This window comes from Anolis carolinensis, unplaced genomic scaffold, assembly GCF_035594765.1.
Source record: "Anolis carolinensis isolate JA03-04 unplaced genomic scaffold, rAnoCar3.1.pri scaffold_10, whole genome shotgun sequence".
NCBI classification, from domain to species: Eukaryota; Metazoa; Chordata; class Lepidosauria; order Squamata; family Dactyloidae; genus Anolis; species Anolis carolinensis.
In genome coordinates this window covers 25,369,211-25,394,651 of record NW_026943821.1, presented here as the reverse complement: position 1 = coordinate 25,394,651, position 25,441 = coordinate 25,369,211, and the positions used below count along the sequence as shown (strand labels likewise).

General features: G+C 40.1%; 1 protein-coding gene across 6 annotated transcripts; it reads right to left on the bottom strand.

The window, feature by feature from the left end:
* Positions 1-253: 253 nt before the first annotated feature.
* kdf1 (keratinocyte differentiation factor 1) lies at positions 254-21,860 on the bottom strand. Of its 6 annotated transcripts, none has more exons than XM_062962133.1 (6): positions 21,683-21,855; positions 14,241-14,304; positions 14,079-14,146; positions 10,927-12,016; positions 8,854-8,934; positions 254-3,867 (listed from the first exon to the last, which is right to left on the bottom strand). In XM_062962133.1, the coding sequence occupies exons 4-6, from the start codon at positions 11,993-11,995 to the stop codon at positions 3,785-3,787; spliced, it is 1,233 nt and encodes a 410-aa protein (XP_062818203.1). In that variant the 5' UTR covers positions 11,996-12,016; positions 14,079-14,146; positions 14,241-14,304; positions 21,683-21,855; the 3' UTR covers positions 254-3,784. The 6 variants fall into 6 exon arrangements, with proteins under 6 accessions (XP_062818203.1, XP_062818204.1, XP_062818202.1 ...); XM_062962134.1 differs by having other exon boundaries at positions 21,724-21,855; XM_062962132.1 differs by lacking the exon at positions 21,683-21,855 and adding an exon at positions 21,543-21,676.
* Between the last annotated feature and the right edge of the window lie 3,581 nt (positions 21,861-25,441).

Here is a 25,441-nt window from a genome sequence, read left to right as displayed (position 1 = left end):
TATAGTGTTTGCTTATCTCTTCGACATTGACTTCATAATGAGGCTCAAATGCTGTACCCAAATAGCACCTGATTGTGAAAGCAGGACCTGAAAAAGTCACCTTGCTGACCACGTATTGACTCAGCCGGACAGCATGTGATGTGCCGGATGCTGTGGCAGCAGCTCCAAGGACGACCACATTGCACAGCCTCATGTCTCTCTCCCGTTCCCTGCATGTTGGAGGCTGTTGTATCCATGTGTGTCCACGAAACAATAACCTAATATTAAACTTTACTTTGCATGATTATATCTACAATATGTACATTTTGGGGTTCTTTTTAACCTTAAGCATAAGCAGTTCTGCTCTTCAACCAAAGCAAAAGAGGAAAATATTTACTGGCAGATACAACTCTATAGACCAGGCATGGGCAAACTTGGTCCGTCCGGGTGTTTTGGACTTCAACTCCCACAATTCCTAACAGCCGGTAGGCTGTTAGGAATTGTGGGAGTTGAAGTCCAAAACACCCGGACGGACCAAGTTTGCCCATGCCTGTGATAGACTGTTTTGGAAACACCAAAAATTTGGCGAAACTACCCACACCAGTTGCAGAAACTAACTATTTACACCATAGCTCCTCTTATAAGCAACATAAAGCTGAAGCATTAAGCTGAAAGCACAGCTTTCATGAAAATTGTACCTTGTTGTGAACTCTCCGCCACATCTGTACAAACTTAAGACCAGTTTCAGATTGTTTTCAACTTGCTTCTCAGTCTTGCAAACAGGGGAAGATCCCTAAAAGCGTTGTCTTAAAATACAGCTCCTATTGTTCCTTCAAGAGGAGATAAACTAGACTGAAACTAGCTTGCCTCTAGATATGCAACTCATCTCTCCCAAAGTCCTCTGAAATCGACAAAACTTATCAGAGAGGGTTTCTCAATGGCATGGATTACAATGAAAACTACGGATTTGCCCGGCTGTAAATCAGCTTCTTATCTTACTGGCCAAGAATTAAACTCTGGGAAGGATGGGAAGGATAAGATTAGAAAAGCGGAACTGACAACTGCGTTTGAAACAGCATCCCATGGCATTCGACTGGGACTCGCAACCTATTTGTCCTGTTTCAGCCTCATTGTTTTCAACAGGATGATTGAAGAACAATTTGCTTCACTCCAACCTTGATTTCTGACTCTGGATGACGGTTGGCATTTTGTGGTTCCAACATAACCAGCCAGCGATCCACATAAACTCAAATCTTGGCCAGTTCATTTGCAGCTCTTGTCATGTAGTTTTGGCAACACGTGGTCCCAGATTACGTTGCTTGAATTCTCTTGCTATTGCATGTTGTCAAGGCAAGTAAGAATGAGCAGGCACTTTTCAGTAAAAGCATGGCATCCACCACATGTGTAGCTACGGTTGGCACTTCGTGGTTCTGACATAACCAGCCAGTGATCCACATAAACTCAAATCTTGGCCAGTTCATTTGCAAATCATGTCATGTAGCTTTGACAACAGGTTGCTTGAAGTCTCTTATTATTGCATGTTGTCAAGGCAGGTCAGAATGAGCCGGCACTTTTCGGTCAAAGCATGGCATCCACATGTGTAGCTACGGTTGGCACTTCATGGTTCCAACATAACCAGCCAGCGATCCACATAAACTCAAATCTTGGCCAGTTCATTTGCAGATCATGTCATGTAGCTTTGACAACACGTTGCTTGAAGTCTCTTATTATTGCATGTTGTCAAGGCAGGTCAGAATGAGCCGGCACTTTTCGGTCAAAGCATGGCATCCACATGTGTAGCTACGGTTGGCACTTCATGGTTCCAACATAACCAGCCAGCGATCCACATAAACTCAAATCTTGGCCAGTTCATTTGCAGATCATGTCATGTAGCTTTGACAACACGTTGCTTGAAGTCTCTTATTATTGCATGTTGTCAAGGCAGGTCAGAATGAGCCGGCACTTTTCGGTCAAAGCATGGCATCCACAACATGTGTAGCTACGGTTGGCACTTCGTGGTTCCAATATAACTAGCCAGCGAACCACATAAACTCAAATCTTGGCCAGTTCATTTGAAGTTCATGTCATGTAGTTTTGACAACACGTAGTCCCAGATTACGTTGCTTGAAGTATGTTGTTGTTGCGTATTGTCAAGGCATGTCAGAATGAGCAGGCACTTTTCGGTCAAAGCATGGCATCCACCACATGTGTAGCTACGGTTGGCACTTCGTGGTTCTGACATAACCAGTCAGCGATCCACATGAACTCAAATCTTGGCCAGTTCATTTGCAGATCATGTCATGTAGCTTTGACAACACGTTGCTTGAAGTCTGTTGTTATTGCATGTTGTCAAGGCAGGTCAGAATGAGCAGACACTTTTCGGTCAAAGCATGGCATCCACCACATGTGTAGCTACGGTTGGCACTTTGTCGTTCCGGCATAACCAGCCAGCGATCCACATAAACTCAAATCTTGGCCAGTTCATTTGCAGATCATGTCATGTAGCTTCGACAACACATTGCTTGAAGTCTGTTGTTATTGCATGTTGTCAATGCAGGTCAGAATGAGCAGACACTTTTCGGTCAAAGCATGGCATCCACATGTGTAGCTATGGTTGGCACTTTGTGGTTCCGACATAACCAGCCAGCGATCCACATAAACTCAAATCTTGGCCAGTTCATTTGCAGATCATGTCATGTAGCTTTGACAACACATTGCTTGAAGTCTCTTATTATTGCATGTTGTCAAGGCAGGTCAGAATGAGCCGGCACTTTTCGGTCAAAGCATGGCATCCACCACATGTGTAGCTACGGTTGGCACTTCGTGGTTCCAATATAACTAGCCAGCGAACCACATAAACTCAAATCTTGGCCAGTTCATTTGAAGTTCATGTCATGTAGTTTTGACAACACGTAGTCCCAGATTACGTTGCTTGAAGTATGTTGTTGTTGCGTATTGTCAATGCAGGTCAGAATGAGTAGACACTTTTCGGTCAAAGCATGGCATCCACCACATGTGTAGCTACGGTTGGCACTTCGTGGTTCTGACATAACCAGTCAGCGATCCACATGAACTCAAATCTTGGCCAGTTCATTTGCAGATCATGTCATGTAGCTTTGACAACACATTGCTTGAAGTCTGTTGTTATTGCATGTTGTCAAGGCAGGTCAGAATGAGCAGACACTTTTCGGTCAAAGCATGGCATCCACCACATGTGTAGCTACGGTTGGCACTTTGTGGTTCCGACATAACCAGCCAGCGATCCACATAAACTCAAATCTTGGCCAGTTCATTTGCAGATCATGTCATGTAGCTTTGACAACACGTTGCTTGAAGTCTCTTATTATTATTGCATGTTGTCAGGGCAGGTCAGAATGAGCAGGCACTTTTCGGTCAAAGCATGGCAACCACCACATGTGTAGCTATGGACACAAGTCCTGCAAATCTCCAAGCATCACAAAACAGACGAATCCAAGTGAGATCTTGCATAGCAAGAGCACGGAAACGTTTTCTGGCTTTGGCATTCGGGATGACGAGACGAAAGTTGCTCCCCAAAAAAAGGCACGAAGGGGTCAACAGAAGGCATGTTTGCAGCCGAATCAGCCCTGAAGAAATGCAGCAATCCTATTAACATGTGGTTTCCTTGCCTGCTCTTTTGCTTCTATACTATACCTGCGTCACCAGCTTTGCCAGGGTCTTTTAAAACTCAAATTAAAAAGGAGGCCAAATGGATTTCAAGGGCAAGCCAACAAGCATCGTGTTTGCCATTTAGAAAACGGATTTGCTGCCCCGAGGTCCGCTTTTCTCAGCAATACGCTTTTAGTAGCGGGGCTCCGGAAGAGTCTGTCTCTGTGTCTTGGTAAGAAGAGCCTCTGCTCAGTGGGGATCCTGAGTGGGAGAGAAAAAAAAAGAGGATGCAAATAATAACAAACTATACACCAGGAATATATTTATATTACGTTGTAACCAGGGCTGTTTCATATAACATGCTTTTGCTCCAGTTCCGTGCAAGGAAATAAAATGGGACCATTCTGGAAATTTGCTTTTAAGGCACTGCAAGGTGAAGACTCCAGTATAAGCCAAGATACCAATACAATTACCGTATATACTCAAGTATAAGCCGACCCGAATATAAGCCGAGATACCAATAAAATTGCATTAATTGAAGCATCAGTAGTTTCAATGTTTTTGAATCTTTACATCAAACTGTCATTTAAGATATGACTGTTCAACTCTGATTAAATCACTATTTTCATCTTCTTCAATGTCAATGTGCTTATGTATGCTTTTAATAATAATAGAGTGAAATAATAAAGGTAATAATAATAATAAATGCAGTAAAATAATAAATGTAATAAGAAATAGAGTAAAATAATAAATGTATTAATAATAAAAATAGAGTAAAATAAATGTAAAAGTAACAATAATAGAGTAAAATAATAAATGTAATAATCATAATTAATAGAGTAATATAATAAATGTAACAATACCAATAATAATAATAGAGAAAAACAATATACCATATATACTCAAGTATAAGCTGACCCGAATATAAACCGAAGCACCTAATTTTACCACAAAAAACCTGGGGAACTTTGACTCCAGTATAAGCCAAGATACCAATAAAATTACATTAATTGAGGCCTCAGTAGTTTAAATGTTTTTGAATATTTACATTAAACTAATTTAAGATATGACTGTTCAACTCATATTTTCATCTTCAATGTAAATGTGCTTATGTATGCTTTTAATAATAATAGAGAGAAATAATAAAGGTAATAATAATAATAGAGTAAAATAATAAATGTAACAATACCAATAATAGAGAAAAATAATAAATATACCATATATACTTGAGTATAAGCCGGCCTGAATATACCCTCACCCGAGTATAAGCCGAGGAGGTTTTTTTCAGTCCAAAAAAAGGACTGAAAAACTAGGTTTATACTCGAGTATATACAGTATTCTCTTCTTTAAAATCCTGTTTCTGCTTGCCACAGAGAGAAGCACCGAGCCCGACATAGACCATTCTGCTAGGATTTCTCTGTATCTTTCTACAACATGCAATAGCTAGTCCCACAGTTTAAAAGATAAACAAATGAATTTTATATTTGGTGGATTTCCAACCAACAAAGTAGACCCCACAGTATTAACATTTGCCTACCTCTGTACCTTGGAAAAGGGAATAAAATATAATTTCTGAAAAGGGAAGGGGTAGATGTACATGGCAAGGCCCTATAATCCAATGCAAGCAGCCAAGCCTCCTCCAGAGTCTGCAGCCATGAGGACTAGGAGCAGCCTTTGAGCCACAACAAGTGAACCTTGAGATCCCACTTAACCTGGTAGCGTTCTTATTTATTTAGATTAAAGACTGGGCTAGGGAACATCACTACCACTAATCAGATCTTCAAGGGCCTCTGTTCCTTCACCCAGGCATCCGGTATTATGAGACAGAATTCTGAATCTGAAGAATCCCAGTGAACCTTCTAAAAACACAAGCAAGTTCCTAGCCCTTAAGGCTGTGCAAACGGGCTTGAAAATATACACATTATGCCTGAAGCCAGCAAAGCATCGGAGCCCCGCTTCCAGCCGTCCCAGAGCAGAGCGTCCATACCTTGTATTGTGCTTTGCCTCTCTCCGTGGCTAGCAGAAAAAGAATAACAATACAAAAAAAGGGTTGTTTTTCACACATCTGTAAAGGTGTATTTGATTAGAGGGCCAAAAACCCTGAAAACAAAATGTACCGTATATACTCGAGTATAGGCCAAGCTGAATATAAGCCAAAGCATCTAACAAGAAAACTGGGAAAACATTGACTCAAGTATAAGTCGAGAGTGGTAAATTTCAGAAATAAAAATAGATATCAATAAAATTACATTAATCGAGGCATCGGTAGGTTAAATGTTTTTGAATATTTACAGAAAACTCTAATTTAAGATAAGACTCTCTGACTCTGATCATTCTCATCTTCTTCAATGTAAATGTGCTTATGTATCCTTTTAATAATAATAAGAGTAAAATAATACATGTAATAATAATACTAAATACAGGAAAATAATACATGTAATAATAAATAGAGTCCAATATTAAATGTAATAATAATAACATCACAGTGAAATAATAAATGTATTACTGTACATAATGTAATAATAATACTAAATATAGGAAAAAATACATGTAATAATAGAGTACAATAATAAATGTAATAATAATATAGTAGAGTCTCACGTATCCAACACTCGCTTAGCCAACGTTCTGGATTATCCAACGCATTTTTTTAGTCAATGTTTTCAATGCATCGTGATTTTTTGGTGCTAAATTCGTAAATACAGTAATTACTACATAGCATTAATGTGTAATGAACTACTTTTTCTGTCAAATTTGTTGTAAAACATGTTTTGGTGCTGAATTTGTAAAATCATAACCTAATAGGCTTTTCCTTAATCTTTCCTTATTATCCAACATATTCGCTTATCCAACGTTCTGCCGGCCCGTTTATGTTGGATAAGTGAGACTCTACTGTACATAATGTAATAATAATACTAAATACAGGAAAATAATACATGTAATAATAGAGTCCAATAATAAATGTAATAATAAGATCAGAGTGAAATAATAAATGTAATAATAATAAAAATAGAGTAAAATAAATTTAATAGTAGCAACAATAATAGAGTACAATAATAAATGTAATAATAATAGAGTAAAATAATAAATGTAATAATATTAATAATAATAGAGAAAAATAATAAATGTACCATATATTCTCGAGTATATGCTGACCCAAATATAAGCCAACCAGGACCCTCACCCGAGGGGGGCTTTTTTAGTACTAAAAAAAGGGCTGGAAAAACTAGGCTTATACTCGAGTATATACGGTATTTAATTTACCCACTGGGTGTTTTTATCTCTAGTGATATATGAACATCCAAGAATTCAAAGTGAGACAAACATTGAATACTGTGTAGATCTGTTTGCGAAATCCCCTTCCCTCAACCAAGGCTCCTTTATCCTTGATCATAAATAGCACTGAAATAGTAAGTTAGCAAATAGGAGGGCGAAACACAGTTACCAGTACATTTCCAGACTGAAGGAAGGTAAAATGCTGGTGTTAGTCTATGGATGACATAAATGGTTTGGGAACATTCTTTAAAAGGCTGCCTCCACCTATATGATCCTGCCGATACATTAAGATGTCCTTCAGACATGCTGCTGGTGAGAAATCAATCAGGCTGGAAAGCAAAAGGTGGTTGCCCTATGAGGAACCCTTCCAATTGACATGCCTTGCTCCTTTGGTCATACAGTAAAGGTAAAGGTTCCCCCGATGTTAAGTCCAGTCGTGTCTGACTCTGGGGGTTGGTGCTCATCTCCATTTCTAAGCCAAAGAGCCGGCGTTGTCCTTAGACACCTCCAAGGTCATTTGGCCATAGGCATGACTGCATGGTGCGCCGTTACCTTCCTATTGATCTACTCACATTTGCATGTTTTCGAACTGCTAGGTTGGCAGGAGCTGGGGCTAACAGCGGGTGCTCACTCCACTCCGCGGATTCGAACCTGCGACCTTTCGATCCGCAAGTTCAGCAGCTCAGCGCTTTAACACACTGTGCCTCCGGAGGCCCCGGATTCCGTAATACTTTGAAATAAATATATTGATTATCCATCACATGAATGTCTGTTGACATTGATTGAGAAGAGTGGTGTCAAACTTGTGGCCCTTGTTCTGTCTCCCAGAGGTTTGATTTGCATTGTTCTATGGTTGTAGGGAATACCACTCTTTTTGCATTTTTTCCAGGGTTGCTGCAGACTCAGCAGCACTCTGACAGTTAGCCATTAGCAGAGAGTTGTAACCATTCTGCAAGGCCTTTGCTGCTGAAAACTTGCAAAGTATCCTTTTGTTAGGAGCCTCCGGTGGCCTAGGGGATAAAGGCCTCGTGACTTGAAGGTTGGGTTGCTGACCTGAAAGCTGCCAGGTTCGAATCTCACCTGGGGAGAGCACGGATGAGCTCCTTCTATCAGCTCCAGCTCCATGCAGGGACATGAGAGAAGCCTATCACAAAACATCAAAAACATCTGGGCGTCCCCTGGGCAACGTCCTTGCAGACTGCCAATTCTCTCACTCCAGAAGCAACTCCGGTTGCTCCTGTCATGAAAAAAAAAATCCTTTTGTTCTTGAGACCGCCCCTTTTCCTGAGGATGAAATCTCCATTTTGAGAAGCTTTTTTTTTTGCCTTTCCACAGAAGAAAAAGAACTCAGATGTGCTTGTGTGGTCAAGCCAAGCCAGCTCAGACAAGCCATCGTAAGTACTGACCTCTTGCCTTTGAAACCGGTGCTGAGCTCAGATAGGGAAAGACCTGCTCTTTCTAATGCAGCAACTCAGCACCGGGGCAGAGAATATCTCAGGATTTCTCTGCCATTGGAAGAAGCTTCAACTACTTCATCTCCAAACTAGCTTTGAGCTTAGATAGGGAAAGATTTGCTCTTTCTAATATAGCATCTCAGGATCTCTTCGCCTTTGGAGGAAGTTAACTCAGCAACTAAGGGGAGAAGCAAGAAAGGAACATCTGCAAGGTTTTATAAGTTGACTATTTGTATTTGTCACCTCAGCAATTTGTGCCAAGTCTGCCAAGGACTTTGATAAAATAAAATCTTGTTTGATTGTTCAACGTGAAGTGACTGGTTACTGGGATTCCTGAGCTTCAAAGTAAGGCCCCGCAGTTCACCCAGGCAAAGGAAGAAGCACATCTTAAAGCTCTAAAAGGTGCCTGAGTGTGGCGGCATAGCCCTTGATGTGCTTTGGAAAGCTATGGTGTGTGTCCTGTCAATCAAAACATCACCACCAACCAAGTCCTTGCCGTAATGTAAAGGAAGCTCACCTGTGACGCTGTACGGCCCGTGCCTCATGTACCTGGCTTTCACATCTGCCGTGGTTTCTACGGATATCTTCACAGACAAGTCTGGAAAACGAGCAACAGAAAGGTTGACATTTAAAAGCCCTTGTATCCTAACACACAGGGTTTTATTTACCGATACACTATACATATGCCCTTAAATGGGAATTTTCCTACCCGATCACCGCACCCTGGCAATGCTATTTGGGAGTGAGGAGCATAATGCTCAGTTTTGAGGCGCAGGCATTCCTGACAGCCATGCCCCCGAGGGGAATCCTAAATTGCAGGCAGCTGCATTGATCCATATCAAACCAGTTCTAGCACTTTTCATCTCTGCGAGAAGGAGACCATTTGTAAACCTAATAGGACGTAATCGTTCATTCAAGATCAAAGCATTCCAACACACTGCATTGCAAGAGCGGTAGTGCCCGGGAATATACTGTTGCCGGGGAGAAAAGCACATTCTCTGCACTGCTAAGGTCAGGGAAGTCCTGAAATGAAGATCAAACCATCAATATTATTATACTATACTAATATTATAGTATATTGTATGTATATACATGCAATATTAATGATAATATTATGATGTAATACAATGTAATAATAATTATAATTCACTATTGTAATTGTATTGTATATTTATATTACAAAAATGCATTGGATAATCCAGAATGTTGGATAAGCGAGTGTTGGATAAGTGAGACTCTACTGTATATATACATACAATATATTATATTATACGACTATATTGCAATATTATTAGTTGCAATATTACTAATAATATTACTAATAATAATAATATTACTAATAATATTGCAATATAGTCGTATAATATAATATATTGTATGTATATATACAGTAGAGTCTCACTTATCCAACACTCGCTTATCCAACGTTCTGGATTATCCAACGCATTTTTGTAGTCAATGTTTTCAATACATTGTGATATTTTGGTGCTAAATTAGTAAATACAGTAATTACTACATAGCATTACTGTGTACTGAACTACTTTTTCTGTCAAATTTGTTGTATAACATGCTTTGGTGCTTAATTTGTAAAATCATAACCTAATTTGATGTTTAATAGGCTTCTCCTTAATCTCTCCTTATTATCCAACATATTCGCTTATACAACATTCTGCCGGCCCGTTTATGTTGGATAAGTGAGACTCTTATTATTATTATTATTAATAATAATAATAATAATAATAAACACAGGATGAGTATATAGCAGACACTCTGCTGGCTGTTGTATTGGATTGTATTATTATTATTATTATTATTATTATTATTATTAACACAAGATGAGTCCCTAGCAGACACTCTGCTGGCTGTTGTATTAGATTATATTATTATTATTATTATTATTATTATTATTATTATTAACACAACAAGATGAGTCCCTAGCAGACACTCTGCTGGCTGTTGTATTGTATTGTATTATTATTATTATTATTATTATTATTATTATTATTATTATTATTAACACAAGATGAGTCCACCGTAGACACTCTGCTGGCTGTTGTATTGGATCACACGTCGGACACTTCCCAAGTGTCTAGGCCTCCATTATTATTATTATTATTATTATTATTGACACAACGACGTTGTATGACACAGCAAACAAGATAGATATGCTGGATTTCGTTTCACAAAATCACATGTCGAACACTTCCCAAGTGTCTAGGACTGTGTGATGTATTTTCGGATGATGCGTGCAGATCCCAGTAAGGTGGCCTTTTGCAGTTGGCAGATCGTAATTTTGTCAATGTCTATTGTTTCCAAATGCCGGCTGAGATCTTTTGGCACGGCACCCAGTGTGCCCATCACCACTGGGACCACCTGCACTGGTTTCTGCCAGAGTCTTTGAAGTTATTATTATTATTATTATTATTATTATTATTATTATTGTCGTCCTTTTTACTTATCTTCCTGTCCTTAACTGAAAAGCCCCTCAAAGCTATTGAGCTTCCTCAGAGCTGTGTCCCTTCAACACACTGGCCGAACTGTCTCCTATACCCATGTCTTTGTCCCATATGGAGTGGCCGTCCATACGTACCTTCTTCGCTGGTGAGCACGGAGGCCACCATGGTCTCGTTGCCGCTGTCGGGCGGGTTTCCCCGGGTGCTGTTCTCCTCTTGGCTGGGCAGGGTGGGGATACAGACGCGGGGCCGGACCCGGCTCTTGCGGGTGCTGATGCGGATGATCCCGCGGACCAGCCTGCACTCGGCATCCTGCTCGTCCAGGTGATAGTCCTGGGTGATGCTGTTGATGAGGTCCGAGATCTTGTTGGTCTTCTCCAGGAAGACCGTGTCCGAGGTGCACTTGGCCAGTTCGTCGATCTGGTGGACGCTGAAGAGCTCGGTCAGCTTCCGGAAGATCAGGACGTCGATCTCCCGGCTGGACATGGAACTGTTCAGCTCCCCAAACTCAAAGTCCGACTCGTGGAAGGAGTAATGTTCTTCGGAGCTGCGGTGGCTGCTGGGCGGATGCTGCTTCTGGCTGGGCCAGGAGATCTTCTCCGGCAGAGGCTCCTTGTAGCAGGAATCCGTGTCGGTGTGGGAGCTGGGGCTCCGGTTCGGAAAGACCGGGACCCCTTTCAGCTTGATATCCGTGTAGCTGAAACTGCTGCCCACGGTGCTCTTCTTGGTCGGGTTCCCGTTCTTCTCGGCGGGGGAGCCGCTCGTCGGGCTGGTTGGCGAACGTCCATTGCACTCTTGGCCCTTGACGTCCTCCGTCAAGGTCTCGATGTACGGGTAGGGGATTTTGGGCTTGCAATCCCGGAAGCAGCCCCCGCAGGTCACGATGCAGCAGAAGATGGCTTTGTAGGCGCTCCAGGCCTGGGAGAAGCTGGGGCAGCAGGCGGACTGGGGAGGGTCTGCCGGGCCTGAGATGAAGGTGATGGTCTCGCCTTCCCTCCCGTTGGGGTCTTTGGGATCGGCTTTGCGGTTTCTCCGATCCCGCGGCGTCTTCCGGGCCGGCTTGAGCTCCGGGGTGGAGCCACTGAACACCTCCAGGCTGATATTGTTCGCCCTGGGCGTGACGATCCTTGGAGAGACAGCCACATCCTCGTGGGGCTGGTGGTGGTCACTCAGATTTTGGTGAAGCCCTTGTCTCCTTCCAAGCATGACTTGCCACCCTTGGAACTCCTGACGTCAGAAAGGGAAACACAAAGAAGACACACATTGTGTTGGACTTCCCACAGATATATATAAACACTAGCTGTGCCCGGCCACGCGTTTCTATGGCGAAGTCTGGTGGTATGGGAAATAAAGTATTGAGGAACTGGGTAAAGTTCCTTATATATCACCTGTCACATCAGCACTTTTAATCTTGTACCCATTACTCTGGCCCGGCCCAGTTTTATTGTGTTTTAGCGTATTGTTTATTGCTTGTTGTTTATACTGTTTTAATTGTTTTTAATTTGCCTTTTGTTTTGTATTGTTATATTGTGTGTTGAGGCCTTGGCCTTTGTAAGCCGCATCGAGTCCTTCGGGAGATGCTAGCGGGGTACAAATAAAGTTTAATAATAATAATAATAATAATAATAATAATAATAATAATGGTTTTCTCCTGACATTAAGTCCATTCTAAATGGGTTATATAGTTGTGTGGAAGGGCCTTGAGTCTACACTGCCATATAATCCAGTTAAAATCAGATAATCTGTATTTTATAGGCAGTGTGGAAGAGGCCTAAGTGAGGCCTAACTCTGCCTGTCCCCTGGGCTGAGTGGGTTGCTAGGAGACCAAGTGGGCGGAGCTTAGCCTTCTAACTGGCAGCAATTGGATAAAAATAATTCTCCCTCTCCCTCTAATTAGGACTTTATTTTTCTTTTCTTTTTGTTGTATGAACGTAGAGGCATGGATGAGGGGTTGTGCTGCCAAGTTTAGTGTTTCTGGGATGTGTAATTTTGTTGTTTTGTCCTAGGCCGAAATGTCATTACCCTTTTATATATATAGATTCCTTGCTTAGTTTTTCCATACCTCACAACCTCTGAGGATGCCTGCCATAGATGTGGGTGAAACATCAGGAGAGAATACTTCTGGAACATGGACACACAGCCCGAAAGACATACAACAACCCTAAGACACACATTTTCTCCACATTAGAACGCGATAAGAGATACAGTAGAGTCTCACTTATCCAAGCTAAACGGGCCGGCAGAATATTTTGGGCTAAATTCGTAAATACAGTAATTACAACATAACATTACTGCCTATTGAACTGCTTTTTCTGTCAAATTTGTCATCTAATATGATGTTTTTGTGCTTAATTTGTAAAATCATAACCTAATTTGATGTTTAATAGGCTTTTCCTTGATCCCTCCTTATTATCCAAGATATTCGCTTATCCAAGGTTCTGCTGGCCCATTTAGCTTGGGTAAGTGAGACTCTACTGTATACCATATATACTTGAGTATAAGCTGATCTGAATATAAGCCCACCAGGACCCTCACCCGAGTATAAGCCGAGGAGGTATTTTTAAGTCCTAAAAAAGGGCTCAAAAACTAGGCTTATATTCGAGTATATACAGTATATATCTCTCTATCTCCTTGAGAGGACTCAGGGCGGTTTCCAACATATCTAGAAAAACAGTCAATTGTCGAAAACAACGTACAACAATTTAACTTCAACTTTTTTTCGTGTCAGGCGCAACCGGAGTTGCTTCTGGAGTGAGAGAATTGGCCGTCTGCAAGGACGTTGCCCAGGGGACATTGCCCGAATATTTTGATGTTTTTACCATCCTTGTGGGAGGTTTCTCTTATGTCCCCGCATGGAGCTGGAGCTGACAGAGGGAGCTCATCCACGCTCTCCCCGGGTGGGATTCGAACCTGGCAGCCTTCAGGTCAGCAGCCCAACCTTCAAGTCACGAGGCTTTTATCCCCTAGACCACCGGAGGCTCCAACAGACATAATAAACTACGTAACTCAATCGGAGAACATTGTAACTATGACTCTAGCTATGTTTATTTTAACTGAGTTTTTTTGCCTTGTTACGATGTTTGTTTATTTGTTTATAACAGACATAATAAACAAACACCGTAACAAGGCAAAACAACTCAGTTACAATAAACATAGCTAGAGTCATAGTTACAACGTTCTCAGATTGAGTTAGGTCCGAAAACCTCATTGTTGACATATGACTTCACTGAGCTCCACTCCATCCCCTTACCTTTTTCTTTACAAAAGCCCTGAATTTTGAATTATTTACCTTTTGTTTTGCCTTCTTTGGGGGTTACGAGAGACCCTAAACAGCTGCTTCATCCATTACAGACAACCCTGTACTCGGAGGTTTAAAAAAAAAGACTGATTTAACAGTAAATTGATTCAGAAGCAGAGCAGAAATGCTATTTTTAGGGAGTCACCAGCTTACCTGGCACCGAACAGAGTTTCATGGGTCCAAAGAGGCACGTCCCTGTTTCCTAGGAGCTTAAAATCTAGAACACAAGAGAGGAATGAGACAAAGATATTTTATTATTATTATTATTATTATTATTATTATTATTATTATTATTATTTATTTCTCACATTTATATCCCGCCCTTCTCACCCGAACATAAGAGACCATCCTTCATATTATTTCTTTGTATCTTGTCCTTCCTTTCCTCCAGGAAAAAGCCGGAGAAAGTTCATGGATAAGTGGAAATATTATTCCAAACCCTGATCACTATAATGCACTCATTTTCCTATATTTTAGAATAATAATAATAATAATAATATATTATTATTATTATTATCGAAGGCTTTCATGGCCGGGATCACAGGGTTGTTGTGTGTTTTCCAGGCTGTATGGCTATGTTCCAGAAGCATTCTCTCCTGATGTTTCACCCACATCTATGGCAGGCATCCTCGGAGGTTGTGAGATACCTCACAACCTCCGAGGATGCCTGCCATAGATGTGGGCACAATGTCAGGAGAGAATGCTTCCGGAACATGGCCATACAGCCTGGAAAAACACACAACAACCCAATAATAATATACTTTATTATTGGCTTCTGGAGCATGGCCATACAGCCCAGAAAACTCACCGCAACCCGGTGATTCCGGCCACGGAAGCCTTCGATAACAAACCCAAATCAACTGCTCGAGGTAAATGCCGCACTTTGTCCAATGATGAAGCTGGCCTTAATATCCGTGCATAGCATTCAGTAAGGCGTCAAAGCTTGCTTAAGACAAAGATTCAGAGGATACCATAAAATAACCGGTTGTTCCTGCACGCAGAAGGAATTCCAGAGTGGTCTGTCAGAGGCCCTAAACTGACATACAAAGCCTACTAGAAGAAATAACATTATTTTCCTGAGTCCAGACTGGACAACCGCAGCCATCTGTATGCAGACCTCGTCAGCTCGAGTCTAACCTATCAACCCAGACTCTGTGGATAAGGGTGAACTACAACTTCCAGAGTAAAGGTCAATCACCCCCAAAACCCTGCTTGTATACAAGTCGGCCATGTTGGGTCTGTATGCCAAGTTTGGTCCAGGTCCATCATTGGCGGGATTCAGAGTGCGCTTAGATTGCAGGTGAACTATACATCCCAGTTCCTACAATCTCTATAAATCATGGTGAATTCTTTTCTAGTATGTTCAGTTGCTGATCCATTCCTCTGTTAGGAAAGTGTAGGAAAGGGTTAAGGGAGAGGCAGTGGGCAGGGTCATGCAAATGGAGAGAGAAAGGCACACTGGGATGTGCTCACTGTAACCTGAAATGTCCTGGGAGGGAGTGACTTGGTGGCTCCTCAGCACTGGGAAAGGGTTAAGGGAGAGGCAGTGGGCGGGATCATGCAAATAGAGTGAGAAAGGCACACTGGGATGTGCTCGCTGTAACCTGCAATGTCCTGGGAGGAAGTGACTTAGTGGCTCCTCAGCACTGGGAAAGGGTTAAGGGAGATGCAGTGGGTGGGGTCATGCAAATGGAGAGAGAAAGGCACACTGGGATGTGCTCGCTGTAACCTGAAATGTCCTGGGAGGGAGTGACTTGGTGGCTCCTCAGCACTGGGAAAGGGTTAAGGGAGAGGCAGTGGGCGGGATCATGCAAATAGAGTGAGAAAGGCACACTGGGATGTGCTCGCTGTAACCTGCAATGTCCTGGGAGGAAGTGACTTAGTGGCTCCTCAGCACTGGGAAAGGGTTAAGGGAGATGCAGTGGGCGGGATCATGCAAATGGAGTGAGAAAGGCACACTGGGATGTGCTCGCTGTAACCTGCAATGTCCTGGGAGGGAGTGACTTGGTGGCTTCTCAGCACTGGGAAAGGGTTAAGGGAGATGCAGTGGGTGGGGTCATGCAAATGGAGAGAGAAAGGCACACTGGGATGTGCTCGCTGTAACCTGAAATGTCCTGGGAGGGAGTGACTTGGTGGCTCCTCAGCACTGGGAAAGGGTTAAGGGAGAGGCAGTGGGCGGGATCATGCAAATAGAGTGAGAAAGGCACACTGGGATGTGCTCGCTGTAACCTGCAATGTCCTGGGAGGGAGTGACTTAGTGGCTCCTCAGCACTGGGAAAGGGTTAAGGGAGATGCAGTGGGTGGGGTCATGCAAATGGAGAGAGAAAGGCACACTGGGATGTGCTCGCTGTAACCTGAAATGTCCTGGGAGGAAGTGACTTAGTGGCTTCTCAGCACTGGGAAAGGGTTAAGGGAGATGCAGTGGGTGGGGTCATGCAAATGGAGAGAGAAAGGCACACTGGGATGTGCTCGCTGTAACCTGTAGTGTCCTGGGTAGGAGTGAATTAGTGGCTCCTCAGCACTGGGAACTAGAGCCTGTTTGTGGGGTCCGAAGTGTGTGACATACACACATACAGATTTTCACTTTTGTTATGTGTACAGATAGTTATAGTTAAATTACAAATACATTGTAAGCATTAATGGCTTTTCTAGGGGAACAAGCTGAGGCTGAAGTTAAGCTCGTGTCAGGGTGTCCTTGAAAGCCAGAACAGTCAAGGGATGTGGCCACTGAGCAATGCAAGACAAGTGGAGGTGAGACCGACAAGTATGTGTTGAACAAACAGAAGACCTCACGCTTTGATCCCATTTGCAAATGGTTCTGGAATTATCAGATCAAACCTTCCCTGCTCTTTGTTATTTAGAGGCAAATTCCTTGCGGGAACGAGCCCAGCGTCAGCATAGATGCACAAATCCCTGTAGCAGATGACCCAAAATGCATGCCTTCTGGTGTTAAATGTAATCCAATCCTCAACCACCAAAGTCAACAACCTGCCACTTCAAATAGTTTAGAAAAGACACCAACATGATAGCCTTTGTCAATAAAATAATCAGTACTGACTGTCCAAGGAATCCCTTGAGGAGTTTAAGCCATATACCGTATATACTCGAGTATAAGCCTAGTTTTTCAGCTCTTTTTTAAGACTAAAAAAGCCCCCCTCGGCTTATACTCGGGTGAGGGTCCTGGTTGGCTTATATTTGGGTCAGCTTATACTTGAGAATATATGGTACATTTATTATTTTTGTCTATTATTATTGGTATTATTACATTTATTATTTTTGTCTATTATTATTGGTATTATTACATTTATCATTTTTCTCTATTATTTTTGCTACTATTACATTTATTTTACTCTATTTTTATTATTATTATTAATACATTTATTATTTCACTCTGATATTATTTTTATTGCATTTATTATTTTACTCTATTTTTATTATTATTATTAATACATTTATTATTTCACTCTGATATTATTTTTATTGCATTTATTATTTTACTCTATTTATTATTACAGTAGAGTCTCACTTAGCCAAGCTAAACCGGCCGGCAGAAGCTTGGATAAGCGAATATCTTGGATAATAAGGAGGGATTAAGGAAAAGCCTATTAAACATCAAATTAGGATATGATTTTACAAATTAAGCACCAAAACATCATGTTTTACAACAAATTTGACAGAAAAAGTAGTTCAATACGCAGTAATGCTATGTAGTAATTACTGTATTTACGAATTTAGCACCAAAACATGGCAACATTTACTACAAAAACAATGACTACTAAAAGGCAGACTGCCTTGGATAATACAGAACCTTGGATAAGTGAAGCTTGGATAAGTGAGACTCTACTGTATTATCATTATTATTATTATTATTATTATTATTATTATTATTATTATTATTATTATTACAGTAGAGTCTCGCTTATCCAACATTCACTTATCCAACCATTCTGGATTATCCAACACAGATTGTCTCCCATCCGGATCCATAGCTGTTTCTCTAGGCAGCAAGGACTGAACTTTTTACAGATTTAATTTCTGAAAATGTTGTTACTGTAAGTTCATTTTATGCAATTCTATCTTTATTTGTAGTCAATGTTTTCAATACACTGTGATGTTTTGGTGCTAAAGTCATAAATAAGGAAATTAGTACATAATGTTACCATGTATTGAACTGCTTTTTCTGTTGATTTCTTGTAAAACATGATGTTTTGGTGCTTAGTTTGTAAAATCATAATGTAATTTGATGTTTAGTAGGCTTTTCCTTAATCCCTCTTATTATCCAACATTTTTGCTTATCCAATGTTCCGCCAGCCAGTTTATGTTAGATAAGCGAGACTCTACTGTATTACAGTATTATTATTATTATTATTACAGTAATACCATCGGTAGGTAAAAATGCAACAGAGTAAAACACAATTATACTCAGTAAATATGGCAAAAGAGTAAAATAGTAGCAATAGCGTAGCAAAACATAGTTTGAGACAAACAGGAATTAAGCAAAAGCGAACTGGGCCAAAGTGCGAGGAGTGTATATTATTATTATTATTATTTTATTATGACACAGCAAACAAGATAGATATACTGGATTATTATTATTATTATTATTATGTGTGGCTGGAGTTACACTTAAAAATGTACCTGTTCCAACTTCCATAGACATTGAACTTCAAAACAAACCTAGAGAACCTCCTCCCACCTTGTTTGCAATATTATGTTTATTTATATTTATATTAAAAGATACAGAACAGATAGTAATACAGTAACAATACTATTATTAGGTTCCTTTCACTGGGATATTTTAATCTAATGATTTTATCTTATATTGCTGCTATAGTCCCCCCACCTTTGAAGTTGACTGAATTGCATTGGTGGTTGTTTGATATTATTACTATTGATATTATTACTGTTGTTTAAATCTTTGTTTTAACTTGTTTTATCATCTTCTTGTGTTTTAAACTTTGTGTATTATTAATGTATTTGCGCTGTTACTTTTGTAACATTGTGAGCCACCCCGAGTCCCCACGGGGAGATGGTGGCGGAGTATAAATAAAGTTTTTATTATTATTATTATTATTATTATTATTATTATTATTATTAATCCCTAACCTCCTCTGCTTGGATGATGTTGCTAACCCAAAAAGTTGGAAGTTGGAACAGGTACATTTTTAAGTGTAACTCCAGCCACACATAATAATAATAATAATAATAATAATAATAATAATAATAATAATAATAATAATACACAGCAAACAAGATAGATATGAAATCCAGCTTATCTATCTTGTTTGCTGTGTCATAATAAAATAATAATAATAATATACACTCCTTGCACTTTGGCCCAGTTCGCTTTTGTTTAATTCCTGTTTGTCTGAAACTATGTTTTGCTATGCTATTGCTACTGTTTTGCCATGTTCATTGTGTTTTTACTCTGTTGCATTTTTACCTGCCGATGATACAGTAGAGTCTCACTTATCCAACACTAGCTTATCCAACGTTCTGGATTATCTAACACATTTTTGTAGTCAATGTTTTCAATACATCATGATATTTTGGTGCTAAATTCGTAAATACAGTAATTACTACATAGCATTACTGTGTATTGAACTACTTTTTCTGTCAAATTTGTTGAATAACATGATGCTTTGGTGCTTCATTTGTAAAATCATAACCTAATTTGATGTTTAATAGGCTCTTCCTTAATGCCTCCTTATTATCCAACATATTCACTTATCCAACATTCTGCCGGCCCGTTTATGTTGGATAAGTGAGACTCTACTGTATAACCTAATAATAATACCATATAATAACATTAATTATATATTCTATATTACATATATTACTACTAATAATATTACAGTATAGTGGTATAGTTCAATATAGTAATATATAATGCTAATATTGTGTTGTGCTAATAATATAATATATTGTATGTACATATAATTTGTAAGCCACTCTGAGTCCCCTTTGGGGTGAGAAGGGTGTGATACAAATGTAGTAAATAAATGCAGCAAATAAATAATAAATAAATACATTTTAGACTTAGGCTCGCCCAAAGTCAGAAATGACTTGAAGGCACAAAACAACAACAACAACAACAACAACAACCCTAATTAACTTGACTATCTCATTGGCCAGAAGCAGGACCACACTTCCCATTGAAATCCTGATAAATGTATGTTGGTTAAAATTGTTTTTATTTTTAAATATTGTATTGTTCTTTCATTGTTCTTCTTCTTGTTGTTGTTTTTGCACTACAAATAAGACATATGCAGTGTGCATCGGAATTTGTTTGTATTTTTTTTTTCAAATGATAATTCGGCCCCTCAATAGTCTGAAGGATTGTGGACCGGCCCTCGGCTTTAAAAGTTTGAGGACCCCTGGTATAGCACAATATAAGCATTAAATATTACTATATAATAATAATAATAATAATAATAATAATAATAATAATAATAATAATAATATACACTCCTTGCACTTTGGCCCAGTTCGCTTTTGTTTAATTCCTGTTTGTCTCAAACTATGCTTTGCTACGCTATTGCTACTGTTTTACTGTTTTGCCATGTTTACTGAGTATCCATACCTCCATACCTCACAACCTCTGAGGATGCCTGCCATAGATGTGGGCGAAACGTCAGGAGAGAATGCTTCTGGAACATGGCCACACAGCCCGAAAGACATACAACAATCTTATTACTATACTAGCTGTGCCCAGACACGCGTTGCTGTGGCGTTGTCTGGTGGTGTTGGTGAGAAATTGTTGAGGTAGTGGTGGTATTGAATGTCTGTTGTATGGTTGTCTTTATGTTTAGTATGCACAATGAAGTGGGTTATATGGCAGTGTGGAGTCAAGGTAATCCAGTTCAAAGCAGATAATATAAGATTCTAAATGGGTTATATAGATGTGGAAGGGCCTTGAGTCTACACTGCCATATAATCCAGTGCAAATTAGATAATCTGTGGAAGAGGCCTAAGTGAGGCCTAACTCTGCCTGTGCCCTGGGCTGAGTGGGTTGCTAGGAGACCAAGTGGGCGGAGCTTAGCCTTCTAACTGGCAGCAATTGGATAAAAACTATTATTCCTCTCCCTGTAATTAGGACTTTATTTTTCTTCTCTTTTTGCTGTATCAACCTAGAGCCATGAATGGTGGGTTGTGTTGTCAAATTTTGATGTTGGGGCGCCTGTAGTTTTGTTGTTTTGTCCGCTGCCCTGATGCCATCACTCTTTTATATATATATAGATAGAAGATTGTACTATAGCGCTATATTGTAATATTATTAGCAATATAAATATACCATTATAATAGATTATTATTACTATATTGTATTACCTTGGCTCTCCCTGGGACCCAGGCTGGCCTTGCTCTGAGGCTGAGAGAGTGTGACTCACCCCCCCCCCCCCGAGTCCCAGGCCCTGGGCTTCCCAGCCAGCCAGCCAGCCAGCCCCACAGGCTCACCTGCAATCCAGGTGTGGAGACCCTCCTCTTCAGGGAAGGCAGGCAGGACCACCTCCCCTTCTCTCCACCGCCCAAGGCTCCCTGCGGCCCCTTCCTCCTCCTCCTCCTCCTCCTCCTCCTCCGCCCCGCCTTAGCATTACCTGCCCAGCCAGGTGAACGGCGTCTCAGGCCCCGCCCTCACCTGAGCCCAGGTGGAACCACGTGAGCGCTACGGGTCGCACCAAAGGACAATCTTCTCCAGAAGGCGAAAGGGTTCCTCCTCAAGCTGGGAAGGTGGCTCCGCCCACTCTGGAGGCTTAGCCACGCCCCCTTACCTAGGAGTCCTTTTACAGGTGTGTCTAGGGCCCCTTCCACACAGCTGAATAAATTCCCACCTTATCTGCTTTGAACTGGAATATAGATGGCAGTGTGGGCTCAGGCTCCTTCCACACAGCCAGATACAGCAGCCATTTACATGTATTATTTTACTCTATTATTATTAAAAGGATATATAAGCAATTTCTTTATTTATTATTTATTTACAGCATTTATATTCCGCCCTTCTTTCTCACCCCAAAGGGGCTCAGGGCAGATCACATTACACATATAGGCAAACATTCAATGCCTTTTAACATAGAACAAAGACAAGACAAACATGGCTCCGAGCGGGCCTCGAACTCATGACCTCCTGGTCAGAGTGATTCATTGCAGTGATTGATTGCAGCTGCTTTCCAGCCTGCGCCACAGCCCGAGCCCATTTACATTGAAGAAGATGAGAATAATGATTTAATCAGACAGTCTTATCTTAAATTTGAGCTTTATGTACATATTCAAAAGCATTTAACCTACCGATGCCTCAATTAATGTAATTTTATTGGTATCTATTTTTATTTCTGAAATTTCCCACCCTTGGCTTATACCTGAGTCAATGATTTCCCAGTTTTTTTGTGGTAAAATTAGATGCCTCGGCTTATATTCGGGTCGGCTTATATTCAAGTATATACGGTAAATGTCGCTAATACAGTATTATTTTACTCTATTATTATTAAAAGGATATACAGTAGAGTCTCACTTATCCGACATAAACGGCCTGGCAGAATGTTGGATAAGCGAATATGTTGGATAATAAGGAGGGGTTAAGGAAAAGCCTATTAAACATCAGATTAGGTTATGATTTTACAAATTAAGCACCAAAACATCATGTTATACAACAAATTTGACAGAAAAAGTCATTCAATACCTAGTAATGCTATGTAGTAACTACTATATTTACAAATTAACACCAAAATATCACGATGTATTGAAAATATCGACTACAAAAATGCGTTGGATAATCCAGAACGTTGGATAAGCGAGTGTTGGATAAGTGAGACTCTACTGTATAAGGACATTTACATTGAAGAAGATGAGAATAATGATTTAATCAGACAGTCTTATCTTAAATTAGAGCTTTATGTACATATTCAAAAGCATTTAACCTAAGGATGCCTCAATTAATGTAATTTTATTGGTATCTGTTTTTATTTCTGAAATTTCCCACCCTCGTCTTATACTTGAGTCAACGATTTCCCAGTTTTTTTTGGTGGTAAAATTAGATGCCTTGGCTTATATTCGGGTTGGCTTATATTCAAGTATATACGGTAAATGTCGCTAATACAGTAGAGACTCACTTATCCAACACTCGCTTATCCAACGTTCTGGATTATCCAATGCATTTTTGTAGTCAATGTTTTCAATATATCGTGATATTTTGGTGCTAAATTCATAAATACAGTAATTACTACATAGCATTGCTGCGTATTAAACTACTTTTTCTGCCAAATTTGTTGTAGAACATGATGTTTTGGTGCTTCATTTGTAAAATCATAACTTAATTTGATGTTTAATAGGCTTTTAATTAATCTCTCCTTATTATCTAACATATTCACTTATCCAACGTTTTGCCGACCCGTTTACGTTGGATAAGCGAGACTCTACTGTATAAGCACATTTAAATTGAAGAAGATGAGAATCATGATTTAATCAGACAGTCTTATCTTAAATTTGATCTTTATGTACATATTCAAAAGCATTTAACCTACTGATGCCTCAATTAATGTAATTTTATTGGTACAGTAGTCTCACTTATCCAACGTTCTGGATTATCCAACGCATTTTTGTAGTGATATTTTGGTGCTAAATTCGTAACTACAGTAATTACTACATAGCATTAATGTGTATTTTTCTGTCAAATTTGTTGTGTAACATGATGTTTTGGTGCTTAATTTGTAAAATCATAACCTATCTTGATGTTTAATAGGCTTTTTCTTAATGCCTCCTTATTATCCAACATATTTGCTCATCCAACATTCTGCCGGCCCGTTTATGTTGGATAAGTGAGACTCTACTGTATCTATTTTTATTTCTGAAATCTCCCACCCTTGGCTTATACTTGAGTCAATGATTTCCCAGTTTTTTTGTGGTAAAATTAGATGCCTCGGCTTATATTCGAGTATATACAGCAGGGGTCCCCAAACTAAGGCCCGGGGGCCGGATGCGGCCCTCCGAGCTCATTTACCTGGCCCCCGCCCTCAGTTTTATAATATAATATATTGTATATACATATAATATTGATAATAATATTATAATGTAATACAATATAACACTAATAATAATACCACATAATAACATTAATTATATATTCTATATTACATATAATAGTACTAATAATATTACAGTATAGTGGTATAGTTCAATAAAGTAATATATAGCTAATATTGTGCTGTGCTAATAATATAATATATTGTATGTACATAAAGCTGCTCTGAGTCCCCTTCAGGGTGAGAAGGGCAGGATATAAATGTAATAAATAAATATAGTAAATGAATAAATAAATAATTTTAGACTTAGGCTCGCCCAAAGTTTGAAATGACTTAAAGACAGACAACAACAACAACAACAATCCTAATTAACTTGACTATCTCATTGGCCAGAAATAGGCCCACACTTCCCATTGAAATCCTGATAGGTTTATGTTGGTTACAATTGTTTTCATTTTTAAATATTGTATTGTTCTTTCATTGTTGTTGTTTTGCACTACAAATAAGACATGTGCAGTGTGCACAGGAATTTGTTCATTTTTTTTCCAAATGATAATTTGGCCCCTCCACAGTCTGAAGGATTGTGGACCGGCCCTCGGCTTTAAAAGTTTGAGGACCCCTGATATACAGTATATGTCGCTAATAAATCAATAAATGACTTTGACGTGGGCTGATTGAGAAAACGGCTGCTGAGTCTCTATATTTTTGCCTATCAAAGAGAGCCATTAATCTTTGGTTCAACTTAGTTAATTAACCCAGGCAATAAATAGCTTTCAGATCTTTAGAATGAATAAAGCTCCAGAAAGAATATAAATCCTAAACGAACAGGGAAGAAGAAATTGGAGAGGCAGATCTGTGTCCGCCAGGTGGCAGGCTGGGCCTGGATGCTGAGGATTTCCTGACCTCTGCCGGGATGCTGCTCTTCTTATCTTACCATTGCTTTATGCATCGTTACTTTAATTAATTCATAAGTGCTTCATTTTTATCTGACCTTCCTAAAGTTGTGTCCTGCAACCACCGTGTAGGTTACGACCTCAGTATCCACAGACTCAATATCCACAGTTTCACTTCTCCGCTAAACTGCTGAGCTACTGAACTTGCTGAGCGAAAGTTCGGCGGTTCGAATCCGGGGAGTGGGGTGAGCTTCTGCCGTCAGCCCCAGCTTTTGCCAACCCAGCAGTTCGAAAACAAGCAACATGAGTAGATCAAGAGGTATCGTTCCAGTGGGAAAGTAAGGGCGCTCCATGCAGTCATGCCTATGGCCACATGACCCTGGAGGTGTCTGTGGACAACGCCGGCTCTTCGGCTTAGAAATGGAGATGAGCACCAACTGTCGCGACC

Bases quoted from the DNA above. Each gene is read 5' to 3' on its own strand.
- kdf1 (XM_062962137.1), bottom strand. From the start codon at position 11,995: ATGCTTGGAAGGAGACAAGGGCTTCACCAAAATCTGAGTGACCACCAC. The intron at 8,935-10,926 runs GTACGTATGGAC...CTCGTTTTCCAG, and splicing joins CGTGCTCACCAGCGAAGAAG to ACTTGTCTGTGAAGATATCC. The intron at 3,868-8,853 runs GTGAGCTTCCTT...TCTCCCACTCAG, and splicing joins CGGGCCGTACAGCGTCACAG to GATCCCCACTGAGCAGAGGC.